The 24,887-nt window shown below is 32.8% G+C and overlaps 2 protein-coding genes across 10 annotated transcripts in view; one reads left to right on the forward strand and one right to left on the reverse strand.

Annotated features, from left to right (window-relative positions):
* Positions 1 to 24,887, reverse strand: part of LOC127837691 (3-oxoacyl-[acyl-carrier-protein] reductase FabG-like) — a 325,705-nt gene that overhangs the window by 249,117 nt on the left and 51,701 nt on the right. The window lies entirely within an intron of this gene.
* On the forward strand, positions 4,686 to 23,484 carry LOC127837674 (interferon-induced protein 44-like). 3 transcript variants are annotated; one of them, XM_052364928.1, is made up of 8 exons: positions 12,582 to 12,731; positions 17,949 to 18,487; positions 19,080 to 19,144; positions 19,276 to 19,473; positions 19,779 to 19,922; positions 20,099 to 20,270; positions 20,544 to 20,865; positions 21,821 to 23,484. In XM_052364928.1, exons 2-8 carry the CDS (start codon positions 17,950 to 17,952, stop codon positions 21,915 to 21,917), a joined length of 1,536 nt encoding a protein of 511 aa, XP_052220888.1. In that variant the 5' UTR covers positions 12,582 to 12,731; position 17,949; the 3' UTR covers positions 21,918 to 23,484. The 3 variants fall into 3 exon arrangements, with proteins under 3 accessions (XP_052220890.1, XP_052220891.1, XP_052220888.1); XM_052364930.1 differs by lacking the exons at positions 12,582 to 12,731; positions 17,949 to 18,487; positions 19,080 to 19,144 and adding exons at positions 4,686 to 4,842; positions 5,201 to 5,265; XM_052364931.1 differs by lacking the exons at positions 12,582 to 12,731; positions 17,949 to 18,487 and adding an exon at positions 4,686 to 4,842.

Below are 24,887 nucleotides of genomic sequence, written 5' to 3' on the forward strand. Positions count from 1 at the left end.
ATGAAGTAGAAACACTTACGGACTATTTATATAGATAAGCGATCTTTTATTGTTCTAAAAGGCCATCATAGTCAGTGATAGGATTTAATTGCTTTCAGACATTTATAAAAATCCTTACAATTGCATTCATATTCGTCGCTTATACGGTGTGTTAGCCATATGATCTAAATTACTCGCATCAATACGACAAAGATACATTCATTTGTTTGGTTATTTGAACAATAAGTATTGCGGCGCATATTTGAAATGAATTGAATGCCCCACAATAATGACCCTCATATTTGTTCTATTATGTTTTTTGAAGATTAAAGTAGGTTTGCTTGAAGCTAAGATTTTAACCAAATTTAAAGATAAACTTCAAACTATAGTGAGAGCATATTTAAAAGGAAGTAAATATCTGTTGTTGCTTTAATTTTATACCAGACTTATCTCCGTCGGCATATTATCGTAACTAGCAGTTTGTTTGAAACCTTCACTCTGGACTTTGATAATTCAGTTTGCTCCGCGTTTAAAGCTTGTCAAAACAATTCATTATAGGCGCATTTGCGTTTGGCGAAGTATTTAGAAGACTCAATGAATTCCTTGATACAGAGGATTCGATTTCGGGTAATTAAACAAATCTATTGATTCTAAACATAATTGTCAAGGAATGTGTAATAATAAAATACATCTGTAACTTCGGTTTATTGAAAGCATAAAATATGGTATTGTTAATATAATCGATTTCTTCACCTGATTGTGTTTCATAAAAATATACTAGTATTATTAATCGGGTCTAGATTAGGTCTAATAACTATAAGTTTGCATTTTGTAATTTGACAGGTATAAAAATGTGAAGAAAGTTTCAGTCCGCATTTGTCCGAGCCGTTGTATACGCGTCTGTCGGATATGTTAAAACTCCAATTCGAGTTAACTTTTTTTAACTTTTGTCATTAATCTGTATTTGAAAATTTTATGTCGCATTGCACCCCGTTGACATGTTTGTAGCTTATGTTATATTTTTGCGAATTTGTTACGTTGATGAAATTCCCGTATGCGTGCAATGTGTGTCATGGAAACATTATAATTCAAGGTCGCAATTTATTCACGTGTGAATTAGACGACACTTGCGTATGGGGAATGATTCAGATATTCTCGGTGATAAAATATCAAAAATATAATTTAAAACGTGTACTTGCACAAACTCGTGAGTGTCATGTATAACATTATTTGTGTGTGGTTGATTCTTAAAGCACATTAAAACCAATAACTTTATAAAAACGAATTGTCCAGGCAGTTTATTGCATTAGTATTGATAAACAAGCTCTTAGTTCAAAATTAGGCAAACAGACGTAAAAATATTGTTTATGCTTTATTAAATAAGTCTGTCCATTTGTAGCAAACGAAAAACTCCGAAATGTCGTTTTATATGCAACTTAAGCAATAATATTATGACAAGATCTGAAAAAATAGCATTGCGAAAGTATCAATTTTAATATTCACACAACATCTTAAATTCGAGCGCATTTCGAAATTCTTGGCATATCAACAATGTTGTTCTATTCCCAGTCTTCAGAGGCTTTCAGAGTAGAGTAACGTGTAATATTGCTATCTAAACCTGTGTAAGACCTTTCTTTTCCATCACTTTAAATTTTAATAAATACTCTGTACATTGGATGCTAATATTCACGTAAATCAGTCAGGCTTTCAGCAAGAATCGCTAACATACCTATTTTTGTCACGACATCTGCGTATTTATATTTAAATGCCGGCAATTTACCACAAGAATATTGGTTTTACCAAATTGACTTAATATAGAGAGACTTCCCCTTTCAGAAAAAGTGTGTTAGATAACCTTGTTAATACATCTTTATTTTCTCAAAACGGAAACACAACTATTTTTTATAAATATAATGAAATGATTCGGGTATTGTTTTGATTGTGATTCTCCAACTTTAAAACTAAGAATGTGCCTACCCTTCTTCAACATTGGACTGTGTCAATTCCAAATTTATGTACGGCCCTGTAGTCCATGCAATAAAAGGTTATCTTAATTTTCCTAAAGTTATTACCTAAGGAAACTTCCAGGACACGCATCTTACTATTGCTCACAATAAAGTAAAAACAATATTATATGAGAAACGATATTTTTTATCAAATTCCGGAATAGTAATGATTCGAAAGGCCCTTCTCGTAAAATTTATATTTCACAATTAGTTCGATACGCTAGGGTTTGGTAAAGTGCATCAGGCGTCTTGTACAAAGTTCGTTAAAATAATGGCAATGTGACAGAAACTAGCCACGGCCCTGAGATCACATATTTAACAGCCTAGAATCAAATAAATAGCAAAGCATAACTCTCTCAAACAAGAAGTACGATTATAGAGCCTCATACTGTGAACATATGGAAAAACCAAACCTTTATTCAGCCAAAGTATTAGTTTAAAGATTCATAGCTTCTTAAATATGTAAACTTGTATGAAAACGACATCAACCAATGTGTTAAATATAATTTAAGTAAAACACTCCTTATTTATTCGAATGTCCAAAAATACAGTTGAATCCAAAGATAAAGGCCCCATAATTTGATAATTTGGCTGCATGACTCTAGCAGTCTTAAACCATGCACATTGTCGTCACTTTATTAGTTTTCAATCATTTCAAGAAACGTATCTATGTCATTTGTATAAGGCCCTTTATGTGCTTTGATTTTCATGTGTATATAGCTTTGGATTGTTGAATGTAAACGGCATGACACAAGAAATGATACTTAGTCAAAACATACATTATACGACGGGGTCATTGCCTTGGAACGGTCAATCAAAAGGAATGAAGAGGTTTAATTTATATTATGGGCGGCAGCAAGCCTGACCTTAAGTCCGAGAATTATACGAGAATTATTCATTTAAATCAGATTTAATTAGCCATTTTTTCTAGTAACCAAATGTGATAAAAATATGTCAATGTGGTCTTAATTAGACCCGTACGAGGATTAACTTGTTTTTCTAATATGTTTATAGTAAATACGCTAAATATTATCTCATCTGAAACCGCATGGCCATGATGATCGGTTTTATGCACACTTGTGTTGTGGCCGAATACCAAGTGTGCTCAAATCATTTCGTGGGGTCAAAACATTTCCATCTACATGCGATTAACTTGTTTTCCTGATAGAGCTGAATATTTACCTGCAACACAGAGTTAACTTTTATAACATCTTTACTTTAAAACCCAGAGGTTCAGTAGTTGTTATATAACATCAAAATGGTCATTTACCAAGTTTGTTCTATTTACTGCCCCGATGTAAAAACATTTTAAGTTTATTTGGTAAATATTGGTTCCGCCCTGAGTTTAATTTATTTGCTTTATTAATTCAAGTGAGCAAAGCGTGATCATCTTGATAGAAACCCCGTACAACAATTGTTCAAATCATCATACCGCGGTAAGTGTTTGCTCCGTCCTGGGTTTATCTTGTTTTCCTTATATGCATGTAGCAAAAAAATAAAAAAATATGTTTCTCTCAAAGCCGAGTTCATTGGTATTTATAATGTAACATGTACATATTATATAATGGTCCTAAAAAATTGTTTTAATATTTCCCATTGAGTAAAAATTCGCCTTGCCCTGGGAGTTAAATGTTTTCCTAATATTTAACCTTGATAGTATTCTCCACCGAAACCGAATCGCACGCATGTGTGGAATTTGTTAACCTCGTTTGGTGGTCTTCAACCAAATTTGTTGAAATAATGTCGGGAGTAAAAACTGGCCTCGTTCCAGGGTTACCAGTGTTACATCACAGGGATCACATTTTTTTAATATAAATAAATCAAAATAACTGTATTTTTTTTTTGCAACAAGATGGCTTTGCTATTTGGTATTGAACAGCAGGTAGTCGTGTTCTACCAAATTTGTTAAAATGTCCTGGGGTCAAAACTAATCATGCTCCTGGTATTGTATTTTAAGATACATTTGTAAGCAAAATCAGTTCAAACGGTGTCTTCTCTTAAACGACAATGCTCATGTGTAATCTTGTTTGTGTGTTACATCAGATAGTGATATCCTATTTAGTTTGTAAAAAAGTATGTCTGTTTGATCAAAAATGCCATACGCATGCAATGGTGTGAACAGTTTTACACAAGCGTCTAAAGCAAATATGTTCAAAAAAGGCCCTGTCAAAAAGCGTTGCCCCAAACCCATGGTCTCGAGTATTATTCCGCAAGCTGCAATTTCTCAGGTGAGCGTTTAATGATCGAGTCTTCTTGATATAATATCGATCTATAAAGGCAAATTCGAAAAGACATCAAACAATACCTTGTGTTTCAGAATGACTGGCCAACTTCGTGATTCCGACAAGTCCCAGATCGAAAGCTGGATTGGACAGGGCCCAAAAAATTTTAGCCTTTTATACAGTATCTCAAATGACGGATGCTTTGCTCAGAAATTCCACGAGAAATGCGACCATCAAGGATCCACAATCACGGTGATCTACAACAACCACGGGTCTGTTTTCGGTGGTTACACATCCGCCAGTTGGGCAGCTAGTATATCCGGTTCGACAAGAGATGACAAGGCCTTCTTGTTTCAGCTGAAATTTTCCGGTACAGATACGAGACGTCAATTTCCCATTTCTGATGCGGCATTTGGCATTTATTCGCATCCAAACTTTCGGACCGACATTTGGCGAGGATGCTAAATTTGATTTAAAATCATTTAGCGGCACAATCAATAACGCAAGCGGTGTATTCCAATTAGATGGTGCATTCACATTTGGAACGCACTTTGCCATGACTGGTGTATCCAGTTGGGACGAAATCCACAACGGGGTAGTTACTGTTACAGATATCGAAGTTTACAGCGTTGCAGGTAAATATTAAGTTACATGTACTGTCTCAGAAATGAAATTATCCATTTAGTCGTTGCTTTAATCAGGTTTATGTTTAATGTTGTGGTTTTTGTATTGTACTGTACCTTCTAATTAAAAATTTGCGGATTTAACAATAAAGTATCTCCCGAAGAGTTTCATTATTTAGATACAGATACCACATCAGCACGAAGGTTATATGGGCAAGATACCTTTTGTTCCAAGTATTGCTCTCATCCCTGAGTTATTTGCACATTAAAAATCATACAAATTGGTGGGTGGTATTAGACCCGTTTGGGACTTATCTCGTGTTATGCAAATAAACTGACAAAATCAACATACAAATCACATGCTTTGCAGTAAAACAAGTTACAGAAGAGCCTTATCAAGCTCATTGGCGAAAGATGCCAGAATGGAATAGAAAGGTAAGTAAACGCGATCAACGATATCACGGTGGAGATTCTTTTTTAAGTCGCTTTCGAGTAAATTTAACGACTATTTTAACAAATTAATAATATTTTAATCAATACGTTAGCTTGTTTGTTTTTCTGATCAGTTGTCTCAAGAATTGCTACAAGAAGTGAAGTCTTTACAACCAAGCCCTGAAATGAAGCTTCAGGACTATCGTATCTTGCTGATTGGTCCAGTGGGAGCTGGTAAATCCAGCTTCTGTAACACGGTCAATTCCGTGTTCAGAGGAAGAATGACACAAAGGGCTATTTGTGGAGAAGGACCACACAGCATCACAACTGCGGTATACAGAAATTAATCAGATTTTACACATGTAGTCGACATTTTATATTCAGGCATATGAGTATATAATACATGTGTATAATACAAAATGTCGTGACGTAATGAACGTTATTTAAGCAACTTGATTCACTTAGCGATTGAATAACTGCACACGTAAAACGTGCATTATGCATATTTACGTAAAATTTACTATTCATTACCAGATTTTTTGACATTTCCTATACATAAACACAATATAGGGCATACACGTTTAAAGCACAGTGGACACATTTTAAAAAGTAAACGGGTTGCTTTGCTTATTTTCAGTATCAGCCATATATTTTGAACTCGAAGGACAATGTACCGCTACATGTCCGACTTTGCGACACCCGAGGCCTGGAACCAAACTTTGGAATCGACACGATGGAATTCAGCTATCTACTGAACGGACATATACCCGAGAGATATGAGGTGACCGTTGCTTTTATTCAACACTATTATACAGCATACCGGCAAAGCAAGTTACTAGTATCGTATAACACGAATTGTTTTATTTCAGTATTTAAAACAATAGTCAGCTGTTGACTGGATCTTGCTGAGTGTTTACAAGTAAAACCAATTTAATCATTTATGTTTTCAGTTTAATGCTGAAAAGTCGATTTCTTTAGACGACCCTATGTTTGTGCTGAAGCCAAGCCTTAAAGATAGGCCCCATTGCGTTGTGTTACTGGACGCTACAACAATTGGAAAGTTGGATGAGAAACTGTTGGAAAAAATTAAGAACTTCAGGAAGTCTGCAACAAGGAAACGTAAGAACCCTCTCATTGACGGAAACTTTAGAAAAATGTTTATAAATATATTGGATGACGACCATATAAATCATATTACTAACACCTGAAAATAATACCTACAAATAATTGCATACATTTGCTTTATGTGACATACAAATCACGTTACAAATACCACGTAAAAGTTATTTATGATGTTAGTAATTTTTGTAAGAAATTCTCATTCAGAAAAAAAATTGAGATTTATACGTGAATGAAGTTCTTATCAATTTTGCTATATAATTTACCTTCAGAAATTCCACAAGCAGTTCTCTTGACGAAAATAGATATACAAGATAAAGCTGTCGGTCAACATTTAGAAAAGGTTTACACAAGCACTGTTATAGAAAAAAAAGTTCAGGAAATTTCCAACATGATTGGCTTTCCGAAGAACCATGTGTGAAAAACTACGAAGATGAGATGCTTCTTGATGACGGAGTGAACATCCTGGCGTTATTGGCGCTGAGACAGATCCTATACTTTGCTGAAGATTACATTGAAAATCAGAGGTCTGAGGTGGCAGAAGGGCCTGAAGAGGAGAGAGTTGACAAAAGCCAAATGGACTTATCGTAGGAAATATGTACAATATTGTTCATGATAGTTTTATATTGTGTAATATTAGTCACGAATATCGGGTAAATTTGATAGTTTTATTGAAAAGTTAACTGGATTGAATAGCATGAAGCTTACTACTTTATTCAATTGCGATGACGGAAGGATCTAATTTACTCAAAAGGCTAAAACAGTTTTTCTTGCGGTGACCCCTCTTTACACCGTTTAGATAAAAACAATATTATATTGAAACATTTCATAACAAAACAAGATTTAGTCGACTGACCTAGTCAAATTTAAAATTGGACCCAGTCCTGTGTTTATAACGAAAATCGTCGTTAATTAACGGACACCATTGTCATTCAGAGCATATAATGTGTCCTTATTTAAACACGAAACACACTTTAAATATACATATGGATAAAATATAATCTTTCTCAATCAATGCCGTATTGAAATATTTGTCGCAGCGATAACCAATTGGTTTCCTGTCGGTATCCTTACAATGTGATGTAATTATGATAAAAAGTACGTACATTGTTTGGCGTATCTGTCTTATCAAAACACTTCCAACGCAATATGTCTGTAAAGTGAATTATATTTAGCACATCGTGCGCCTCGTATATTTTTAATATGTGTAGACATATCACATGCACGAATAAATGCAAAAAATAATAATAGAAGTACTCGTATATGTAATTGCGATTATTTAAACACCATATCGAGTTTGACTTAAAATGTGGGCAAAACATTGTTGGAGAGGAATTATTACTAGTATATTTCTTGCGTTCTGTGTTTTTTATTCGAAGTTGGCCATGTTGTTTATAGATCCTATACTTATTCCACTTTAAGCGTTAAACATCCGTTTTGTTAAGCTGTTAGTCATTAGTTAAACCTTTGTGTAAAATAGTAAATAATATTTAATAATGACAGCCATATTTTCTTATGCAGGTCTAAGGCTATGACTCCGGGGGAACACAAAGGTCTTCGCGGCTTTTCCAGTAAGAAAAAACTCAATATCGATGATGATGATGATGATTTCTCATAAAGTAGAATGGACTTCAGATGTGCTTAGACAATTGTTATGAAAACTATAGCCAGAATCAACATTATTACAAATACTTGTAAAAGGTACTAAAACATTACTGACCAATACCAAAATATCATCCTACATGTATATTAATATGACATCTTATCTTTTTAGTGTGATATGATTATTTGATTTGTTGTACTGTCTTGTTTATTTTTATGTTGTTTTTCTCGTGCATTTCATTCGCGTGTGATTACTAGCGTATTCATTTTTTAATTCTATGTTTTTTTTATAAACATGGTCTTATTTTTATTATTATGCATTGTACATTTAACAATCACAAAAGGTTAGCGTTAAACAGATACGCTGTTTGTTATTAATTTTACCAAAACAAAAATAAATTAATACTTGTCCAGAAGTCTTTATCACATGTATTGTATGCTGGTAAAGAGATTATAACAAATATTTAAAATGCATTTATAAACATTATGGTGTTGTATTTTTACGCTTTGATGGACTTATTTGCATTGTATCTTTAGTGTGTGGTTGAATTATTTTTGCATTGATGTCTATTTATGTCAGTATATTGTTCTTTATTCTTTATATACGGTTTATACTTCATCAGGTATTATACGTTGGGATAAGGATTTTGTAAAAGATAACACAAAAGAGTATCCTGAAAACTTGAGTTTATAAGTATAATTGAAAACATATAGATATGTAAACTTGGAAGCTCTAGTTTAAAAACATTATATTATTTTAAAAAAAAATAATCAAGCAAACAAAGCAAACCAAACAAATAATTTGGCAAATCTGCCCATAGCAGAACATTAATTATATATGCATCTATTATAATATTCCGTGATAATTTATGTCGGATGTGGAACTGTGTTTCTATATTGCGTTGTACTATCGAGTTTTTGTAAATTCGGTAATGATACATATGTACTTGTAGCTGCAGTAATCGCAGTCTAAATTATATATCTGCCAAATTGATAGCCCGTTCAAGTGTTTATTCTTAGGTAAATATGTCTTAATAATAAGTAAAATATATCAATTATATATAAGTACACTATATATCGTATAACCTCGACACTTACATATGATGCATTTTATTCAACAATATACATGTTTTGTACATTTTCATACAAACATCGCTGGAATATTTAGAAAACACAGTACAAGCAGTCATGATACAATAATGATTGCGCCAAAGCTATAAAAAATATAATACAAAAGAGCTAATAGTTTTGAATGTAAATTAGTTTAACGAAGAGATTAAGACAAATCCCACGAACTTTTTTTAATGTTTGGTAAATATATTTTTGTATAAGTTCAGATGCTAGTTCAGATGCTAGTTTACAGTTACTTCGAGAATCGTAAATTGTGAGGATTACCATTTTACGTCTACAGTTATAAATATACCCTTTTATTTCAAAATATTAACCGTTTAACTTTGAAGACTGTTTACCGACTGTCCTAATCAAAATAATTTACAATCAAAACTGAAATTGTTAACAATGTTTAATAGTAGATGTGGTGTTATGTAAAAACAGCTGTACGACATTTCAACTCCAGAATAAATTAACAAGAGTTTCTGTTTCTGTTTTACATAAAGTACATTTGTCTGAGTCACTTATTTTCTTTTTTTAACAAAATTATGTGTGGCTAGCATATTGTGAGTAACTCTTACTTGGAATCATTGATGGTGTGATTTGTTTGTGGTTTTAAAACCCACGCATATAGACTTTCTAATTATGAGCTCTCCATACATAAAAAGCTATTACATTTTATTTTGCCTTTTGGTATTTCATGTTTGTGTATTAATATGTTATATATACAAGAGTTATTTGTGTTGTGCAACATTATATACTTAAAATATCCCAGAATTATTGACAAATACTAATTATTTAATGCGTTAATTGCTTGACACCCTGGTACAAATAAATATTAGCACGAGATTCATAGGATCTAAAAAGCTGGTAAGAAATCACATGACACAAATGTCTGGTTTGGCATGCATTTTAGGATTAACTCTGGTAAACCAGCCTTTGAAGAGTTAATCATTGAAGAACAATAAACTTTAGTTTACTGAAAATGTGCGATTTGTTGACTAGCGTATTTTTTAAACATTCAAATATTTGTTTTAATATTAGTTTCGATACGTTTTACCATAAAATATAACAGAATGTCGAATATTTGTACACCTACGAAAACATAATACAATAAAGGATGCTAGGCAACTGCATGTTTGCTTATGATAACCGACTAGGTGTGTATTGTTCAAACCCTTTAGATTCTTTGTTCAAAACAATTATAAATACTACATGCTCTATACACTTTGTAAACTAATAAACTTTGTTCTCTGTATATCGTTCTCATAATATAACCAATAAGATATAAGAGCACGAACATCATGAAAACAGTTACCGGCAAGTTTGTCGAATAAATTGTCCTTTCTCACCTGTATGATTTATATCGAAAATCTTTAGGACAACCTTGTGTTTGGCTTTTTAACTATATATTAAATTTCTTCTAGTGTAATATTTGTCACTAAGCAATTAATCTTATACATGCATTAAGGAGGGCCAAAGTCGGCTGCGTTCCTCTACTTAAAAAATAAAATATATTCCTCCTTGTATTCAGCTTGACAATGTCCTCAGAAAGAAGGACATAGTAACCCTCTATCGCACAAGTGTTCCCCTCTAGTCTCCAAACATAAAACATAACAGTAATTTCTTAATGAACATCAATGCTTTCCATCTACCTAGGCTGATGGAAGAATTCTTATGCCACAGGTTCATAATAGCATTAAAGACGCCGACCCAATATTTAAGTGGCATCATACCCATGACCGATAACACTTATAACATCGCCAATTTTCAAAACTATTATGTCCCTGACCGATAACAAACTTTGCCCCGCCCACGCTTGAGATTATCATGCTTCTCTAGAATATTTAATCATTCCGATGTCACGAACTCTTGGAACTATTTTGTACGAATATCTTTAGTATGAAAAAAGAAAATCGATCTGAGCCATCAGATGTCTAAAAAGCGTTGATGGAAAAGGTCTGTATTCAACAGTTTTTTACGAGAAAATAGTTCAAACAATTAAGATACGTTAAATTGTTACTGAAAGAATACGGAAATGCCATTGTTAAAAAATCACGTAAATACAATTTCAACAATCGCAATCTAACAGTTAAATTTAAACAATAACATGAATGTTTAAAGCAACAATATGTTCCATTTTAATTGCCTACAACGATATCTATTCATGCAGCACACGAACACTAACATGGTACAGGATCGTGTGTTTGGTATATTGTCCAACAAAAAAATCCATTTTGTATCTTGTTAAATCAATGCTAACAGACCACATCTAGCGTTTAAATTGTGGTTGTTTTTTATTTATTAACTTTATTCTTCGAAATATTGCACGAACTATTCGTTGATTTTTAGTGTTTATGGGCTTTTAAATGCATAGTTTAACGTCGTAAAGGGAGTGTATATTTCAAAACAAATAAAATGTTGACGAATAAAAAACCTAGAATGAAAGTTCAGAAGAATTAGCACCGGAAAACAAACGAAATTACAGCTTTCTATTCGATTGCAAATGACACACGGAAAGATGTGTCTGTTCTTTTAGTGCCTCCACATGATAAAGCGTGTTGATTAACTTGCGTTATATCTATCTGTTTATAAATCACTCGATGTGATATTAAGTGTGTGTTCTAAACAACGTTGCGTTTTGTTTTATATATTGTAGTTTTTAGTTTTGTATATACTTTCATTCATTTAAAGACATCATATAATTCAAGTTTTTCCTAATAACGCTCTGGTTTTGCCTTAAATTGTATAATTAATTTAGTTTAAACTTTCAAGAGCACTTTTCTAGGCTTAACGCAAAGAAAGCGTTAGTCACAATTAACGGCGTTCGCCGGAAGGGAGAAAAGTCGAGAAAAAAAGGAATGATTTACTGTTGATGATCTTTTCAAAGTTAAACTTTTAATCCACCTGTTATTATAACTAATCAGATAAAACTTCGTAAAATTAGTATGTGGGTACATGTTAAGATAAAGAGTTACAGAAAAGGGAAAGTATTTCCATGTAAATTTGAGATTTGAAGATTAGGGAATTGTCTAAAGAAACAACGCATAAATGTTAGAGAATTGAGTGTTGGTATTTGACGAAATAGTAAAATTTGCATCAACAACAAAGACACAAACTTTTTTGTATAAAGTAGTATATAGAGATCGGTATTACCCATGTTATACATGACGACATAAAGGTCGATACGACCTTGTTGTTTGCTGTGTGTTTTTAGTTATATTGCTCACATGAGTATTTATTTCAACGAATTTGATGTTACATCAATCACATATCGTGTTGTAATTCGAAATACTGAGGATCACTGCCAAACATTCAGTTACAAGTTTTGACAAATCTACTACTTAAACATCTTAGGTTCGTGTTTTAAACTTATTTCTCTGTAAACTTTAAAATATGGAGAGAGACTTAATAAAAGGAAGTAAATATCCGTGGTTGGTTTAATTTCATATCAGACGTATCTTTGGAGGAATGTTATCGTAACCAGCGGTTTGTTTAAAATCTTATCTCTACACTTTGAAAGTTCAGATTGCTCCGCGTTTAAAGCTTGTCAAAACATTCCATAGTAGGCGTATTTGCGGTTGACGAAGTATTGAGAACACTCAAGAAAATTCTTTACACATAGGACTCGAATTGAGGTAATTAAACAAATCTATTGATTCTAAACATAATTGTCAAGGAATGTGTAATGATAAAAATAATAAAATTCATCTGTAACTTCGGTTTATTGAAAGCAAAAACTATGGTATTGTTTTTATAAACGATTTCTTCACCTGATTGTGTTTCATAAAATTGTTTATTATTAATCGAGTCTAGATTTGGGCTTATAACTATAGGTTGTAATTTGACAGGCATAAAATCTGAATAAAGTTTCGGTCATCATTTGTCCGAGCCGTTTTATACCCGTCTGTCGGATATTTTACAACTCCAATTTGAGTTAGCCTATTTTAACTGTTGTCATTAATCTGTATTTGAAAATTGTATGTCGCATTTCACTCCGTCGACCCGTAAGCTACATGGATATAACGCGTTATAGTACATCCTACAAATATTATTAATGTTATATCAAGTTTTAAGACGTATAGGAATCAAGAAAAAAGTTTACATCTATAGTTTTACATTCCTGATGTTTACATTTTTATTTCTACATTCCTTACGTTTGTAACTATGATTTCATTTGGATATTTATTGAATTGATTAAATCATTTAGTTTGAGATCGTACCTTAAATTGGAAATGTTATAAATATTTAAATATGATAATGTTATAAAGCGGTGTATCTGCAGGACTCATTTCAGAATCAACTGTTTTGATCTATGCTTCAGAATTAGTTTCTTATGGTGTATTTCTGTACACATACCACACATGGAAATAGCATTGAGGCGAATTCATTTCGTTGGTGATGTTTTCTTTCTCGAAGCATGCGAGTATCTTCTATGATTTTGAACAATATTTGTGATTTCTTTTTTTAAAATAAAAAGAACATTTGTTTTATTATTTGCAATCACTTTACAAATCGGATTCGTATATAACATCAACTCAGGGTTGTCAATTTAATAAAGCCTACTTATCCAAACATTTGAAAAGTAGCATTTTTGTAGCTTATTTTAAATTTTGCGAATTTTGTTACGTTGATGAAATTCCCTAATGCGTTCAATTAGTGTCATGGAAACATTATCTTTCAAGTTCACAATTCACTCACGAGTGAATCAGACGACACTTGCGTATAGGGAAAGATTCAGATATTCTCGGTGATAACAAATCAACAAAATAATTTAAAACGTGCACAAACTCGTGAGTGTTATGTATAACGTTATGTGTGTGTTGTTGATTCTTAAAGCAAATTATAACCGATAACTTTATAAAAACGAATTGACCCGTTTATTGCAAAAGTATCGATTAATAAGCTCTTATTTCAAAATGAGGCAAACAGGCGTAAGCATATGGTTTAAGCTTTATTTAATAAGACTGTCCATTTGTAGCAAACAAAAAACTCCGAAATGTCGTATTATATGCAAATTAAACAAAAATATTATGACAAGATCTGAACAATTAGCATTGCGAAAGTAAAAATGTCAATATTCAGACAACCTCTTTCATTCTAGCGCATTTCGCAATTCCTGGCATATCAACAATGTTGTTCTATTCCCAGTTTTCAGAGGCTTTCAGAGTAGAGTAACGTGTTATGTTGCTATCTAAACTTGTGTAAGACTTTTCTTTTTCATCACTTTAAATTTTAATTAATATTCTGTACATAAGATGCTAATATTCACGTTCATCAGTCAGGCTTTCAGCAAGAATCGCTAGCATACCTATTTTTAACACGAAACTTAGTTGTTTATATTCTAATGCCGACAATTTACCACGAGAATGTTGGCTTCACATATTTTGGCTTCACATATTTTTCAAAATATAGAGGTTTTTTTTAAACGTTAACACAACTATTTGTATAAATAAAATGAACTGGTTCGGGTATTGTTTAAATTTTGTTTCTCCAACTTTAAAACAAAGGATGCGCCTACCCTTCTTCAATATTGGACTGTGTCAATTCCAAATTTCTGTACAGCCCTGTTGTTAATGCAATAAAAGGTTATCTAAATTTTCCTAAAATAAATACCTAAACAAATTTCCAAGACTTGCATCTTACTATTGCTTACAATAAAATAAAAACCATTATATATGAAAAACGATATTTTTGATCCCATTCCATAGCGATGAATCGAAAAACCCTTGACATAAAATGTATATTTGACAATTTATTAGATCGATACGCTAGGGTTTGGTACAATGCATCAGACGTATTATGCAATGTTTGTTAAAATCATGTCAATGTGACAAAAATTAGCCACGGCCCTGAGATCACATGTTAAACAGAGACTATAATCTAAAAGCCTAGCATAACTCTCTCAAACAACAAGAACGATTATAGAGCCTCATACTGTGAACATATGGAAAAACCAAAAGTATTAGTTTAAAGATTCATAGCTTCTTAAATATGTAAACTTGTATAAAAACGACATCAACCAATGTGTTTAATATAATTCAAATATAATTCAAGTAAAACGCTCCTTATTTATTCGGATGTCCAAAAATACAGTTGAATCCAAAGATAAAGGCCCCACAATTTGATATGAGCTTTTAACGCTTTTGGCTGCATGACTAGCAGTCTTAAACCATGCACATTGTCGTAACTTCATTAGTTTTCAATCATTTCAAGTAACGTATCTATGTCATTGTATAACGCCCTTTTTGTGTTTTGATTTTCATATTTATATAGCTTTGGTTTGTTTAATGTCGTCATGACACAAGAAATGATACTAAGTCAAAACATACATACACGACGGGGTCATTGCCTTGGACCGGTCAATCATCAAAAGGAATGAAGAGGTTTAATTTACATTATGGGCGGCAGCAAGCCTGACCTTTAGTCCGAGAATTATACGAGAATTATTCATTTAAATCAGATTTAATTAGCCATTTTTTCTAGTAACCAAATGTGATAAAAATATGTCAATGTGGTCTTAAAGGGATCTTTTCACGGTTTGGTAAATTGACAAAATTGAAAAAAGTTGTTTCAGATTCGCAAATTTTCGTTTTAGTTATGATATTTGTGACGAAACAGTATTACTGAACATTTACCATAGTCCAAAATAGCCATTTTATGTATCTTTTGACGATTTGAAAAACTAAAAATTATAAAGCGTTGCAACGCGAAACGATTGAATAATTTGGAGAGTTCTGTTGTTGTCATTTAAATTTACGAAACTACGAAGATTGCTTATATAAGGTATAAAATACTTACACTGTGTATACTTGGCGGAATAGCCGAGAGGGTTAATGCGTTTTTACTTCAGACTAACTCCAGGACTCCGGGGGTCACTGGTTCGAGCCCTGGTACCGGCTACTTTTTTTCCTTTTTTAAATTTTATTCTTGATTTTTTACTGGAGCTTTTAAGATCCAATGTTTACATTTATCAATATAAAGCATTTAATGACAAACTTCAAAATATGCCAAAATCTGTGAAAAGGCCCCTTTAATTAGACCCGTAACTTGTTTTCCTAATATGTATATAGTAAATACGCTTAATATTATCTCCTCTGAACACACTTGTGTTGTGGCCGAATACCAAGTGTGCTCAAATCATTTCGTGGGGTCAAAACATTTCCATCTACATGCGATTAACTTGTTTTCCTGATAGAGCTGAATATTTACCTGCAACACAGAGTGAACTTTTATAATATCTTTATCTTAAAGGGGCCTCTTCACAGATTTTGGCATGTTTTGAAGTTTGTCATTAAATGCATAATATTGATAAATGTAAACATTAGATTTTAAAAACTCCAGTAAAAGATCAAAAATAAAATTTTAAAAAGGAAAAGAAAAGTAGCCAGCATCAGGACTTGAACCAGTGATCCCGGAATCCTGAAGTAAAAAAGCATAAGCCAACTGAGCTATCCTGCCAAGCATACATAAGATGCGTATTTTATACCTTATATAAGCAATATTCGTAGTTTCGCAGATTTAAACGACAACAACAGAACTCTCCAACTTATTCAATCGTTTCGCGTTGCAACGCTTAATAATTTTTAGGTTTTAAAATCGTCAAAAAAGGCATATAATGGCTTTATTAGACCATGGCAAATATTCAGTTATACTGTTTCCTCACAAATATCATAACAAAACCGAAAATGTGCGAATCTGAAACAACATTTTTTCAATGTTGTCAATTTACCAAACCGTGAAAAGATCCATTTAAAACCCAGAGGTTCAGTAGTTGTTATATAACATCAAAATGGTCATTTACCAAGCTTGTTCTATTAACTGCCCCGAGGTAAAAACATGTTAAGTTCATTTGGTCAATATTGGTTCCGCCCTGAGTTTAATTTATTTGCTTTATTAATTCAAGTGAGCAAAGCGTGCTCATCTTGATAGAAACCCCGTACAACAATTGTTCAAATCATCTTACCTTGGTAAGTGTTTGCTCCGTCCTGGGTTTATCTTGTTTTCCTTATATGCATGTAGCGAAAAATTAAAAAAACATTTTTCTCTCAAAGCCGAGAGCATTAGTATTTATAATTTAACATGTACATATTATATAATGGTCCTAAAAAATTGTTTTAATATTTCCCGTTGAGTCAAAATTCGCCTTGCCCTGGGACTTAAATGTTTTCCTAATATTTAACCTTGATAGTATTCTCCACCGAAACCGTATCGCACGCATGTGTGGAATTTGTTAACCTCGTTTGGTGGTCGTCAACCAAATTTGTTGAAATAATGTCGGGAGTAAAAACTGGCCTCGTTCCAGGGTTACCAGTGTTACATCACAGGGATCACATTTTTTAAATATAAATAAATCAAAATAACTGTATTTTCTTTGCAACAAGATGGCTTTGCTATTTGGTATTGAAAAGCAGGTAGTCGTGTTCTACCAAATTTGTTAAAATGTCCTGGGGTCAAAACTAATCATGCTCCTGGTATTGTATTTTAAGATACATTTGTAAGCAAAATCAGTTCAAACGGTGTCTTCTCTTAAAAGACAATGCTCATATGTGTAATCTTGTGTGTGTGTTACATCAGATAGTGATCCCCTATTAAGTTTGTAAAAAGTATGTCTGTTTGATCAAAAATTGCCATACGCATGCAATGGTGTGAACAGTCTTACACAAGCGTCTTAAGCAAATATGTTCAAATAAGGCCCTGTCAAAAAGCGTAGCCCCAAACCCATGGTCTCGAGTATTATTCCGCGAGCTACAATTTCTCAGGTGAGCGTTCAATGATCGTCAGAGTCCTCTTGATATGGTATCGATCCAGAAAGGCAAAGTCGAAAATACATCAAACAATACCTTGTGTTTCAGAATGACTGGCCAACTTCGTAATTCCGACAAGTCCCAGATCGAAAGCTGGATTGGACAGGGTCCAAAACATTTTAGCCTTTTATACAGTATCTCAAAGGACGGATGCTCTGCTCAGAAATTCCACGAGAAATGCGACCACCAAGGATCCACAATCACGGTGATCTACAACTACCAAGGGTGTGTTTTCGGTGGTTACACATCCGCCAGTTGGGCAGCTTGTATATCCGGTTCGACAAGAGATGACAAGGCCTTCTTGTTTCAGCTGAAATTTTCCGGTACAGATACGAGACGTCAATTTCCCATTTCTGATGTGGATTATGGCATTTATTCGCATCCAAACTTCGGACCGACATTTGGCGAATATGATGAATTTGATTTAAAATCATTTAGCGGCACAATCAATAACGCAAGCGGTGTATTCCAATTAGATGGTGCATTCACATTTGGAACGCACTTTGACATGACTGGTGTATCCAGTTGGGACGAAATCCACGACGGGGTAGTTACTGTTACGGATATCGAAGTTTACAGCGTTGCAGGTAAATATTAAGTTACATGTACTGTCTCAGAAATGAAATTATCCATTTAGTCGTTGATTTAATCAGGTTCATGTTTAATGTTGTGGTTTTTGTATTGTACTGTATCTACTAATTAAAAATTTGCGGATTTAACAATAAAGTATCTCCCGAAGAGCTTCATTATTCAGATACAGATACCACATACTTAATATTCATTAACATACTAACGGTAGGAAATTAAAAAATTGACACCAACAATTTTTTGTCATGCATTATCTGTATTTGTATCAACCCGAAGGGACGGAGTATAATTGAATAACTCTGTTGATCCGTTCGTTTTTCAGTTTGTCGATAAATATTTTCTCTTAAAATATAAGAAGTTTGTATACGAACTACTTCCTTATTTCTCAAATGATTCAATCGAAATTTAAAATATGTCATCAGCACGAAGGTTATATGGGCAAGATACCTTTTGTTCCAAGTAATGCACTCATCCCTGAGTTATTTGCAAATAAAAAAGCATACAATTGGTGGGTGGTATTAGACCCGTTTGGGACTCTCGTGTTATGCAAATAAACTGACAAAATCAACATACAAATCACATGCTTTGCAGTAAAACAAGTTACAGAAGAGCCTTATCAAGCTCATTGGCGAAAGATGCCAGAATGGAATAGAAAGGTAAGTAAACGCGATCAACGATATCACGAGGGGGATTATTTTTTAAGTCGCTTTCGAGTAAATTAAACGACTATTTTAACAAATTAACAATATTTTAATCAATACGTTAGTTTGGTTGTTTTTCTGATCAGTTGTCTCAAGAATTGCAACAAGAAGTGAAATCCTTACAACCAAGCCCCGAAATGAAGCTTCAGGACTATCGAATCTTGCTGATTGGTCCAGTGGGAGCTGGTAAATCCAGCTTCTGTAACACGGTGAATTCAGTGTTCAGAGGAAGAATGACACAAAGGGCTATTTGTGGAGAAGGACCACACAGCATCACAACTGCGGTATACGGAAATTAATCAGATTTTACACATGTAGTCGAAATTCTATATTCAGGCATATGAGTACATAATACATTTGTATAATACAAAATGTCGTGACGTAATGAACGTTATTTAAGCAACTTGATTCACTTAGAGATTGAATAACTGCATACGTAAAACGTGCATTATGCATATTTACGTAAAATTTACTATTCATTACCAGATTTTTTGACATTTCCTATTCATATACACAACATAGGGCATACACGTTTAAAGCACATTGGACACATTTTAAAAAGTAAACGGGTAGCTTTGCTTTATTTCAGTATCAGCCATATGTTTTGAACTCGAAGGACAATGTACCGCTACATGTCCGACTTTGCGACACACGAGGTCTGGAACCAAACTTTGGAATCGACACGATGGAATTCAGCTATCTACTGAACGGACATATACCCGAGAGATATGAGGTGACCCTTGCTTTTATCAATTCAGCACTATTATACAGCATACCGGCAAAGCCAGTTACTAGTATCGTATAACACGAATTGTTTTATTTCAGTATTTAAAAAAAATATAGTCAGCTGTTAACTGGATCTTGCTGAATGTTTACAAATAAAACCAATTAAATAATTTATGTTTTCAGTTTAATGCTGAAAAGTCGATTTCTTTAGACGACCCTATGTTTGTGCTGAAGCCAAGCCTTAAAGATAGGCCCCATTGCGTTGTGTTCGTACTGGACGCTACAACAATTGGAAGGTTAGATGAGAAACTGTTGGAAAAAATTAAGAACTTTAGGAAGTCTGCAACAAGGAAACGTAAGAACCCTCTCGTTGACGGAAACTTTAGAAAAATGTTTATAAATATATTGGATGACGAACATATAAATCATACTACTAACATATGAAAATAATACCTACAAATAATTGCATATATTTGCTTTATGTAACATACAAATCATGTTACAAATACCACGTAAAAGTTATTTATGATGTTAGTAATTTTTGTAAGAAATTCTCATTCAGAAAACATTTTTGAGATTTATACGTGAATGAAGTTCTTATCAATTTTGCTATATAATTTACCTTCAGAAATTCCACAAGCAGTTCTCTTGACGAAAATAGATATACAAGATAAAGCTGTCGGTCAACATTTAGAAAAGGTTTACACAAGCACTGTTATAGAAAAAAAAGTTCAGGAAATTTCCAACATGATTGGCTTTCCGAAGAACCATGTGTTTCCGGTGAAAAACTACGAAGATGAGATGCTTCTTGATGACGGAGTGAACATCCTGGCGTTATTGGCGCTGAGACAGATCCTATACTTTGCTGAAGATTACATTGAAAATCAGCGGTCTGAGGTGGCAGAAGGGCCTGAAGAGGAGAGAGTTGACAAAAGCCAAATGGACTTATCGTAGGAAATATGTACAATATTGTTCATGATAGTTATATATTGTGTAATAACAGTCACGAATATCGGGTAAATTTGATAGTTTTTTTGAAAAGTTAACTGGGTTGAATAGCATGAAGCTTACTACTGTATTTAATTGCGATGACGGAAGGATCTAATTTACTAAAAAGGCTAAAACAGTTTTTCTTGCGGTGACCCCTCTTTACACCGTTTAGATAAAAACAACATTATATTGAAACGTTTCATAACAAAACAAGATTTAGTCGACCTACCTAGTCAAATTTAATATCAGACCCAGTCCTGTGTTTATAACGAAAATTGTCGTTAACTAGCGGACACCATTGTCATTCAGAGCATATAATGTGTGCATTATGATTTCAGTCTGTTACATATATGTCTCCTTATTTAAACACGAAACACACTTTAAATATATAAATGCATACAATCAATCAATGCCGTATTGAAATATTTGTCGCAGCGATAACAAATTGGTTTCCTGTCGGTATCCTTACAATGTGATGTAATTATGATAAAAAGTACGTACATTATTTGGCGTATCTGTCTTATCAAAACACTTCCAACGCAATATGTCTGTAAAGTGAATTATATTTGGCACATCGTGCGCCTCGCATATTTTTAATTTGTGTAGACATATCACATGCACGAATAAATGCAAAAAAATAATAGAAGTACTCGTATATGTAATTGCGATTATTTAAACACCATATCGAGTTTGACTTATAATGTGGGCAATACATTGTTGAAGAGGAATTATTACTAGTATATTTCTTGCGTTCTGCGTTTTTTTATTTGAAGTTGGCCATGTTGTTTAAAGATCCTATACTTATTCCACTTTAAGTGTTAAACATCCGTTTTGTTAAGCTGTTAGTCATTAGTTAAACCTTTGTATAAAATAGTAAATAATATTTAATAATGACAGCCATATTTTCTTATGCAGGTCTAAGGCTATGACTCCAGGGGAACACAAAGGTCTTCGCGGCTTTTCCAGTAAGAAAAAACTCAATATCGATGATGATGATGATGATTTCTCATAAAGTAGAATGGACTTCGGATGTACTTAGACAATTGTTATGAAAACTATTGCTAGAATCAACATTATCACAAATACTTGTAAAAGGTACTAAAACATTACTGACCAATTCCAAAATATCATCCTACGTGTATATTAATATGACATCTTATATTTTTAGTGTGATATGATTATTTGATTTGTTGTACTTTCTTGTTTACTTTTATGTTGTTTTTTCTCGTGCATTTCATTCGCGTGTGATTACTAGCGTATTCAGTTTTTTAATTGTATGTTTATTTTATAAACATGGTCTTATTTTTATCATTATGCATTGTACATTTAACAATCACAAAAGGTTAGCGTTAAACAGATACGCTGTTTGTTATTAATTCGACCAAAATAAAATAAATTAATACTTGTAAAGAAGTTTTTATCACATGTATTGTATGCTGGTAAAAAGATCATGAAAAATTTTCAAAATGCATTTTATAAACGGTATGGTTTTGTATCTTTACTCTTTGATGGACTTATTTGCATTGTATCTTTAGTGTGTGGTTGAATTATTTTTGCATTGATATCGATTTATGTCAGTATATTGTTGTTTATTTGTATACGATTTATACTTAACAAGGTAGTATACGTTGGGATAACGATTTTGTAAAAGAAAACACAAAAAGTATTCTGGAAACTGGAGTTTTAAAGTATAATTGAAAACATATAAATATGTAAAATCCTAAGCTCCAATCTAAAAACATTATATTATTTTTTTAAACAATAAGCAAAAAAAGCAAACCAAACAAATAATTGGGAAAATCTGCCAATAGCAGAACATAAATTATATATGCATCTATTATTGGCGTCGCACTGAAGTGCGGCGACTAGTTTGTAATACGTTTTTTTTTTTCGCTTATGGGAGGAGAAGTTATTTTACGGATCAATGTATATATTTAGTACAACATTTATTGCCAATAATGCAAAGCTAATTCTTTTAATTAATAACTAATCACAGGGACTGGACAATAATAAAAGATCACAGGGACTGGGCAAATATGCGAACCGGTAAAACTTTCTGGTTTTGTTTAAAAACAAAACTTCTTTGTTCCACTATCCTATTGTTACTAATAAAGGCGCTGTAGAGCGCGAAGCGCGATACGTATTAATAATTGTAATAATGAGTCTTGATAAAGGAAGCAGCCGCTTATCAATGAGGAGCACCATCACAGCACCCCAGTCTCGTTACTATCAAGTCCTCCTACAGGTTTTTTTAAGAACCACATATAAAATGCCGCAGGCCTGATCCGTATCTTGCCATTGGTATGGACCCTTTGGTACGGATCTTTAACTCCGCTCACTATCCAGCGTTTAAACTTTCGGGTTTACATTTAAACCGACTATTAATAGCTTATTAATATCTTAGTAAGAAGATGATTTTTCAAGCGGTTTCGTAGTGTAGTGGTTTCACGCTCGCTTCACATGTGAGAGGCCCAAGGTTCGAGTCCCAGTAGAATCAAATTATTTTATTTGTGTTCTATGTTAACTTTTTGTTTTGATGTCGACATTTTAGTTTAAATAAATATTCTGTTTAATTGTAACCATTTTTTTGTTTTATTATGCCCATGAAATATATGTGTGAGAGGGTGGGGGGTTCGTAAACACATTAAAACTTTTACAGTGTTTTCATATCAATGAGTACTCAACCTCTATCGTAAATGAGCAACGTAAGAATAAGTTCAGAATCATCTCCCCTTGAAGTTGAGAAATATGAAATAACGCTTACAAGACGAAGCAGATTTTATAAAAACCTACACAGTTCTGTTCCATTAATGAAAACTGCACACGGATGCCAGTAAAAAAAGGAAACCAATGTACATGTAAATAAAATGAACTATGACATATTTGGGGGTTACAACACAAAATCATAGATAATGGTTATTCGGGGTTATAACACAACATCATAGATAATGGTTATACCAGTATCTTTTTCTATTTTGTTTAAAATAATCGGCCAATATATTAATATTTAAACTAAGAAAAAAATCGTTCCATGTAACTTCATTTAGTGCTTTTTACACTGAAATTCCCGACGCCCTTTGATGCTTTGCATCAATACTTATCTTGTAATATTCGGTGATGATTCATGTCGGAAGTGGTTATGTATTTCTATATTGTGTTGTATGTACTCTTGAGTTTTTAGCCATTTCGGTAATGATACACATGTACTTGTAGCTGCCTCGACACTAACATGTGATGTATTTTATTCGATAATATGTATTGTACATTTGCATACAAACATCGTTTGAATATTTAGAAAGCACAGTACAAGCAGTCATGATACAATAATTAATGCCCGAAAGCTATAAAAAAAATATAATACAAAGGCGCTAATAGTTTTGAATGTAAATTAGTATAACGAAGAGATTTTACCAAATCACACGAACTTTTATAAATGTTTGGTAAATATATTTTTGTATAAGTTCAGATGCTTGTTTACAATTTCTTCGAGGATCGTAAATTGTAAGGATTACCATTTTACGTCTACAATTATAAATAAAAATGTTTATTTCAAAATATAAATTGTTTAACTTTACAGACTGTTTACCGATTGTCCTAATAAAAAGGATTTACAATCAAAACTGAAATTGATAACAATGTTTTAATAATAGATGTGGTGGAATGTAAAAACAGCTGTACGACATTTCAACTACAAAATATATGAACAAGAGTTTCTGTGTCTGTTTTACTTGAAGTGCATTTGTCTGAGTCACTTTTTTTCATTTTTTTAACAAAATTATTTGTTGCTAGTATATTGTAACTCTTACTTGGAATCATTGATGGTGTGATTTTTTATTGCTTTAAAAAAACATGAATGTAGACTTTCCAATTCTGAGCTCTCCATACTTATAAAGCTATTCCATTTTATTGTTCCTTTTGGTATTTCATGTTTGTGTATTAATATGTTATATATACAAGAGTTTTTTTGTTGTGCGACATTATA

This window comes from Dreissena polymorpha, chromosome 7 (assembly GCF_020536995.1).
Source record: "Dreissena polymorpha isolate Duluth1 chromosome 7, UMN_Dpol_1.0, whole genome shotgun sequence".
NCBI classification, from domain to species: domain Eukaryota; kingdom Metazoa; phylum Mollusca; class Bivalvia; order Myida; family Dreissenidae; genus Dreissena; species Dreissena polymorpha.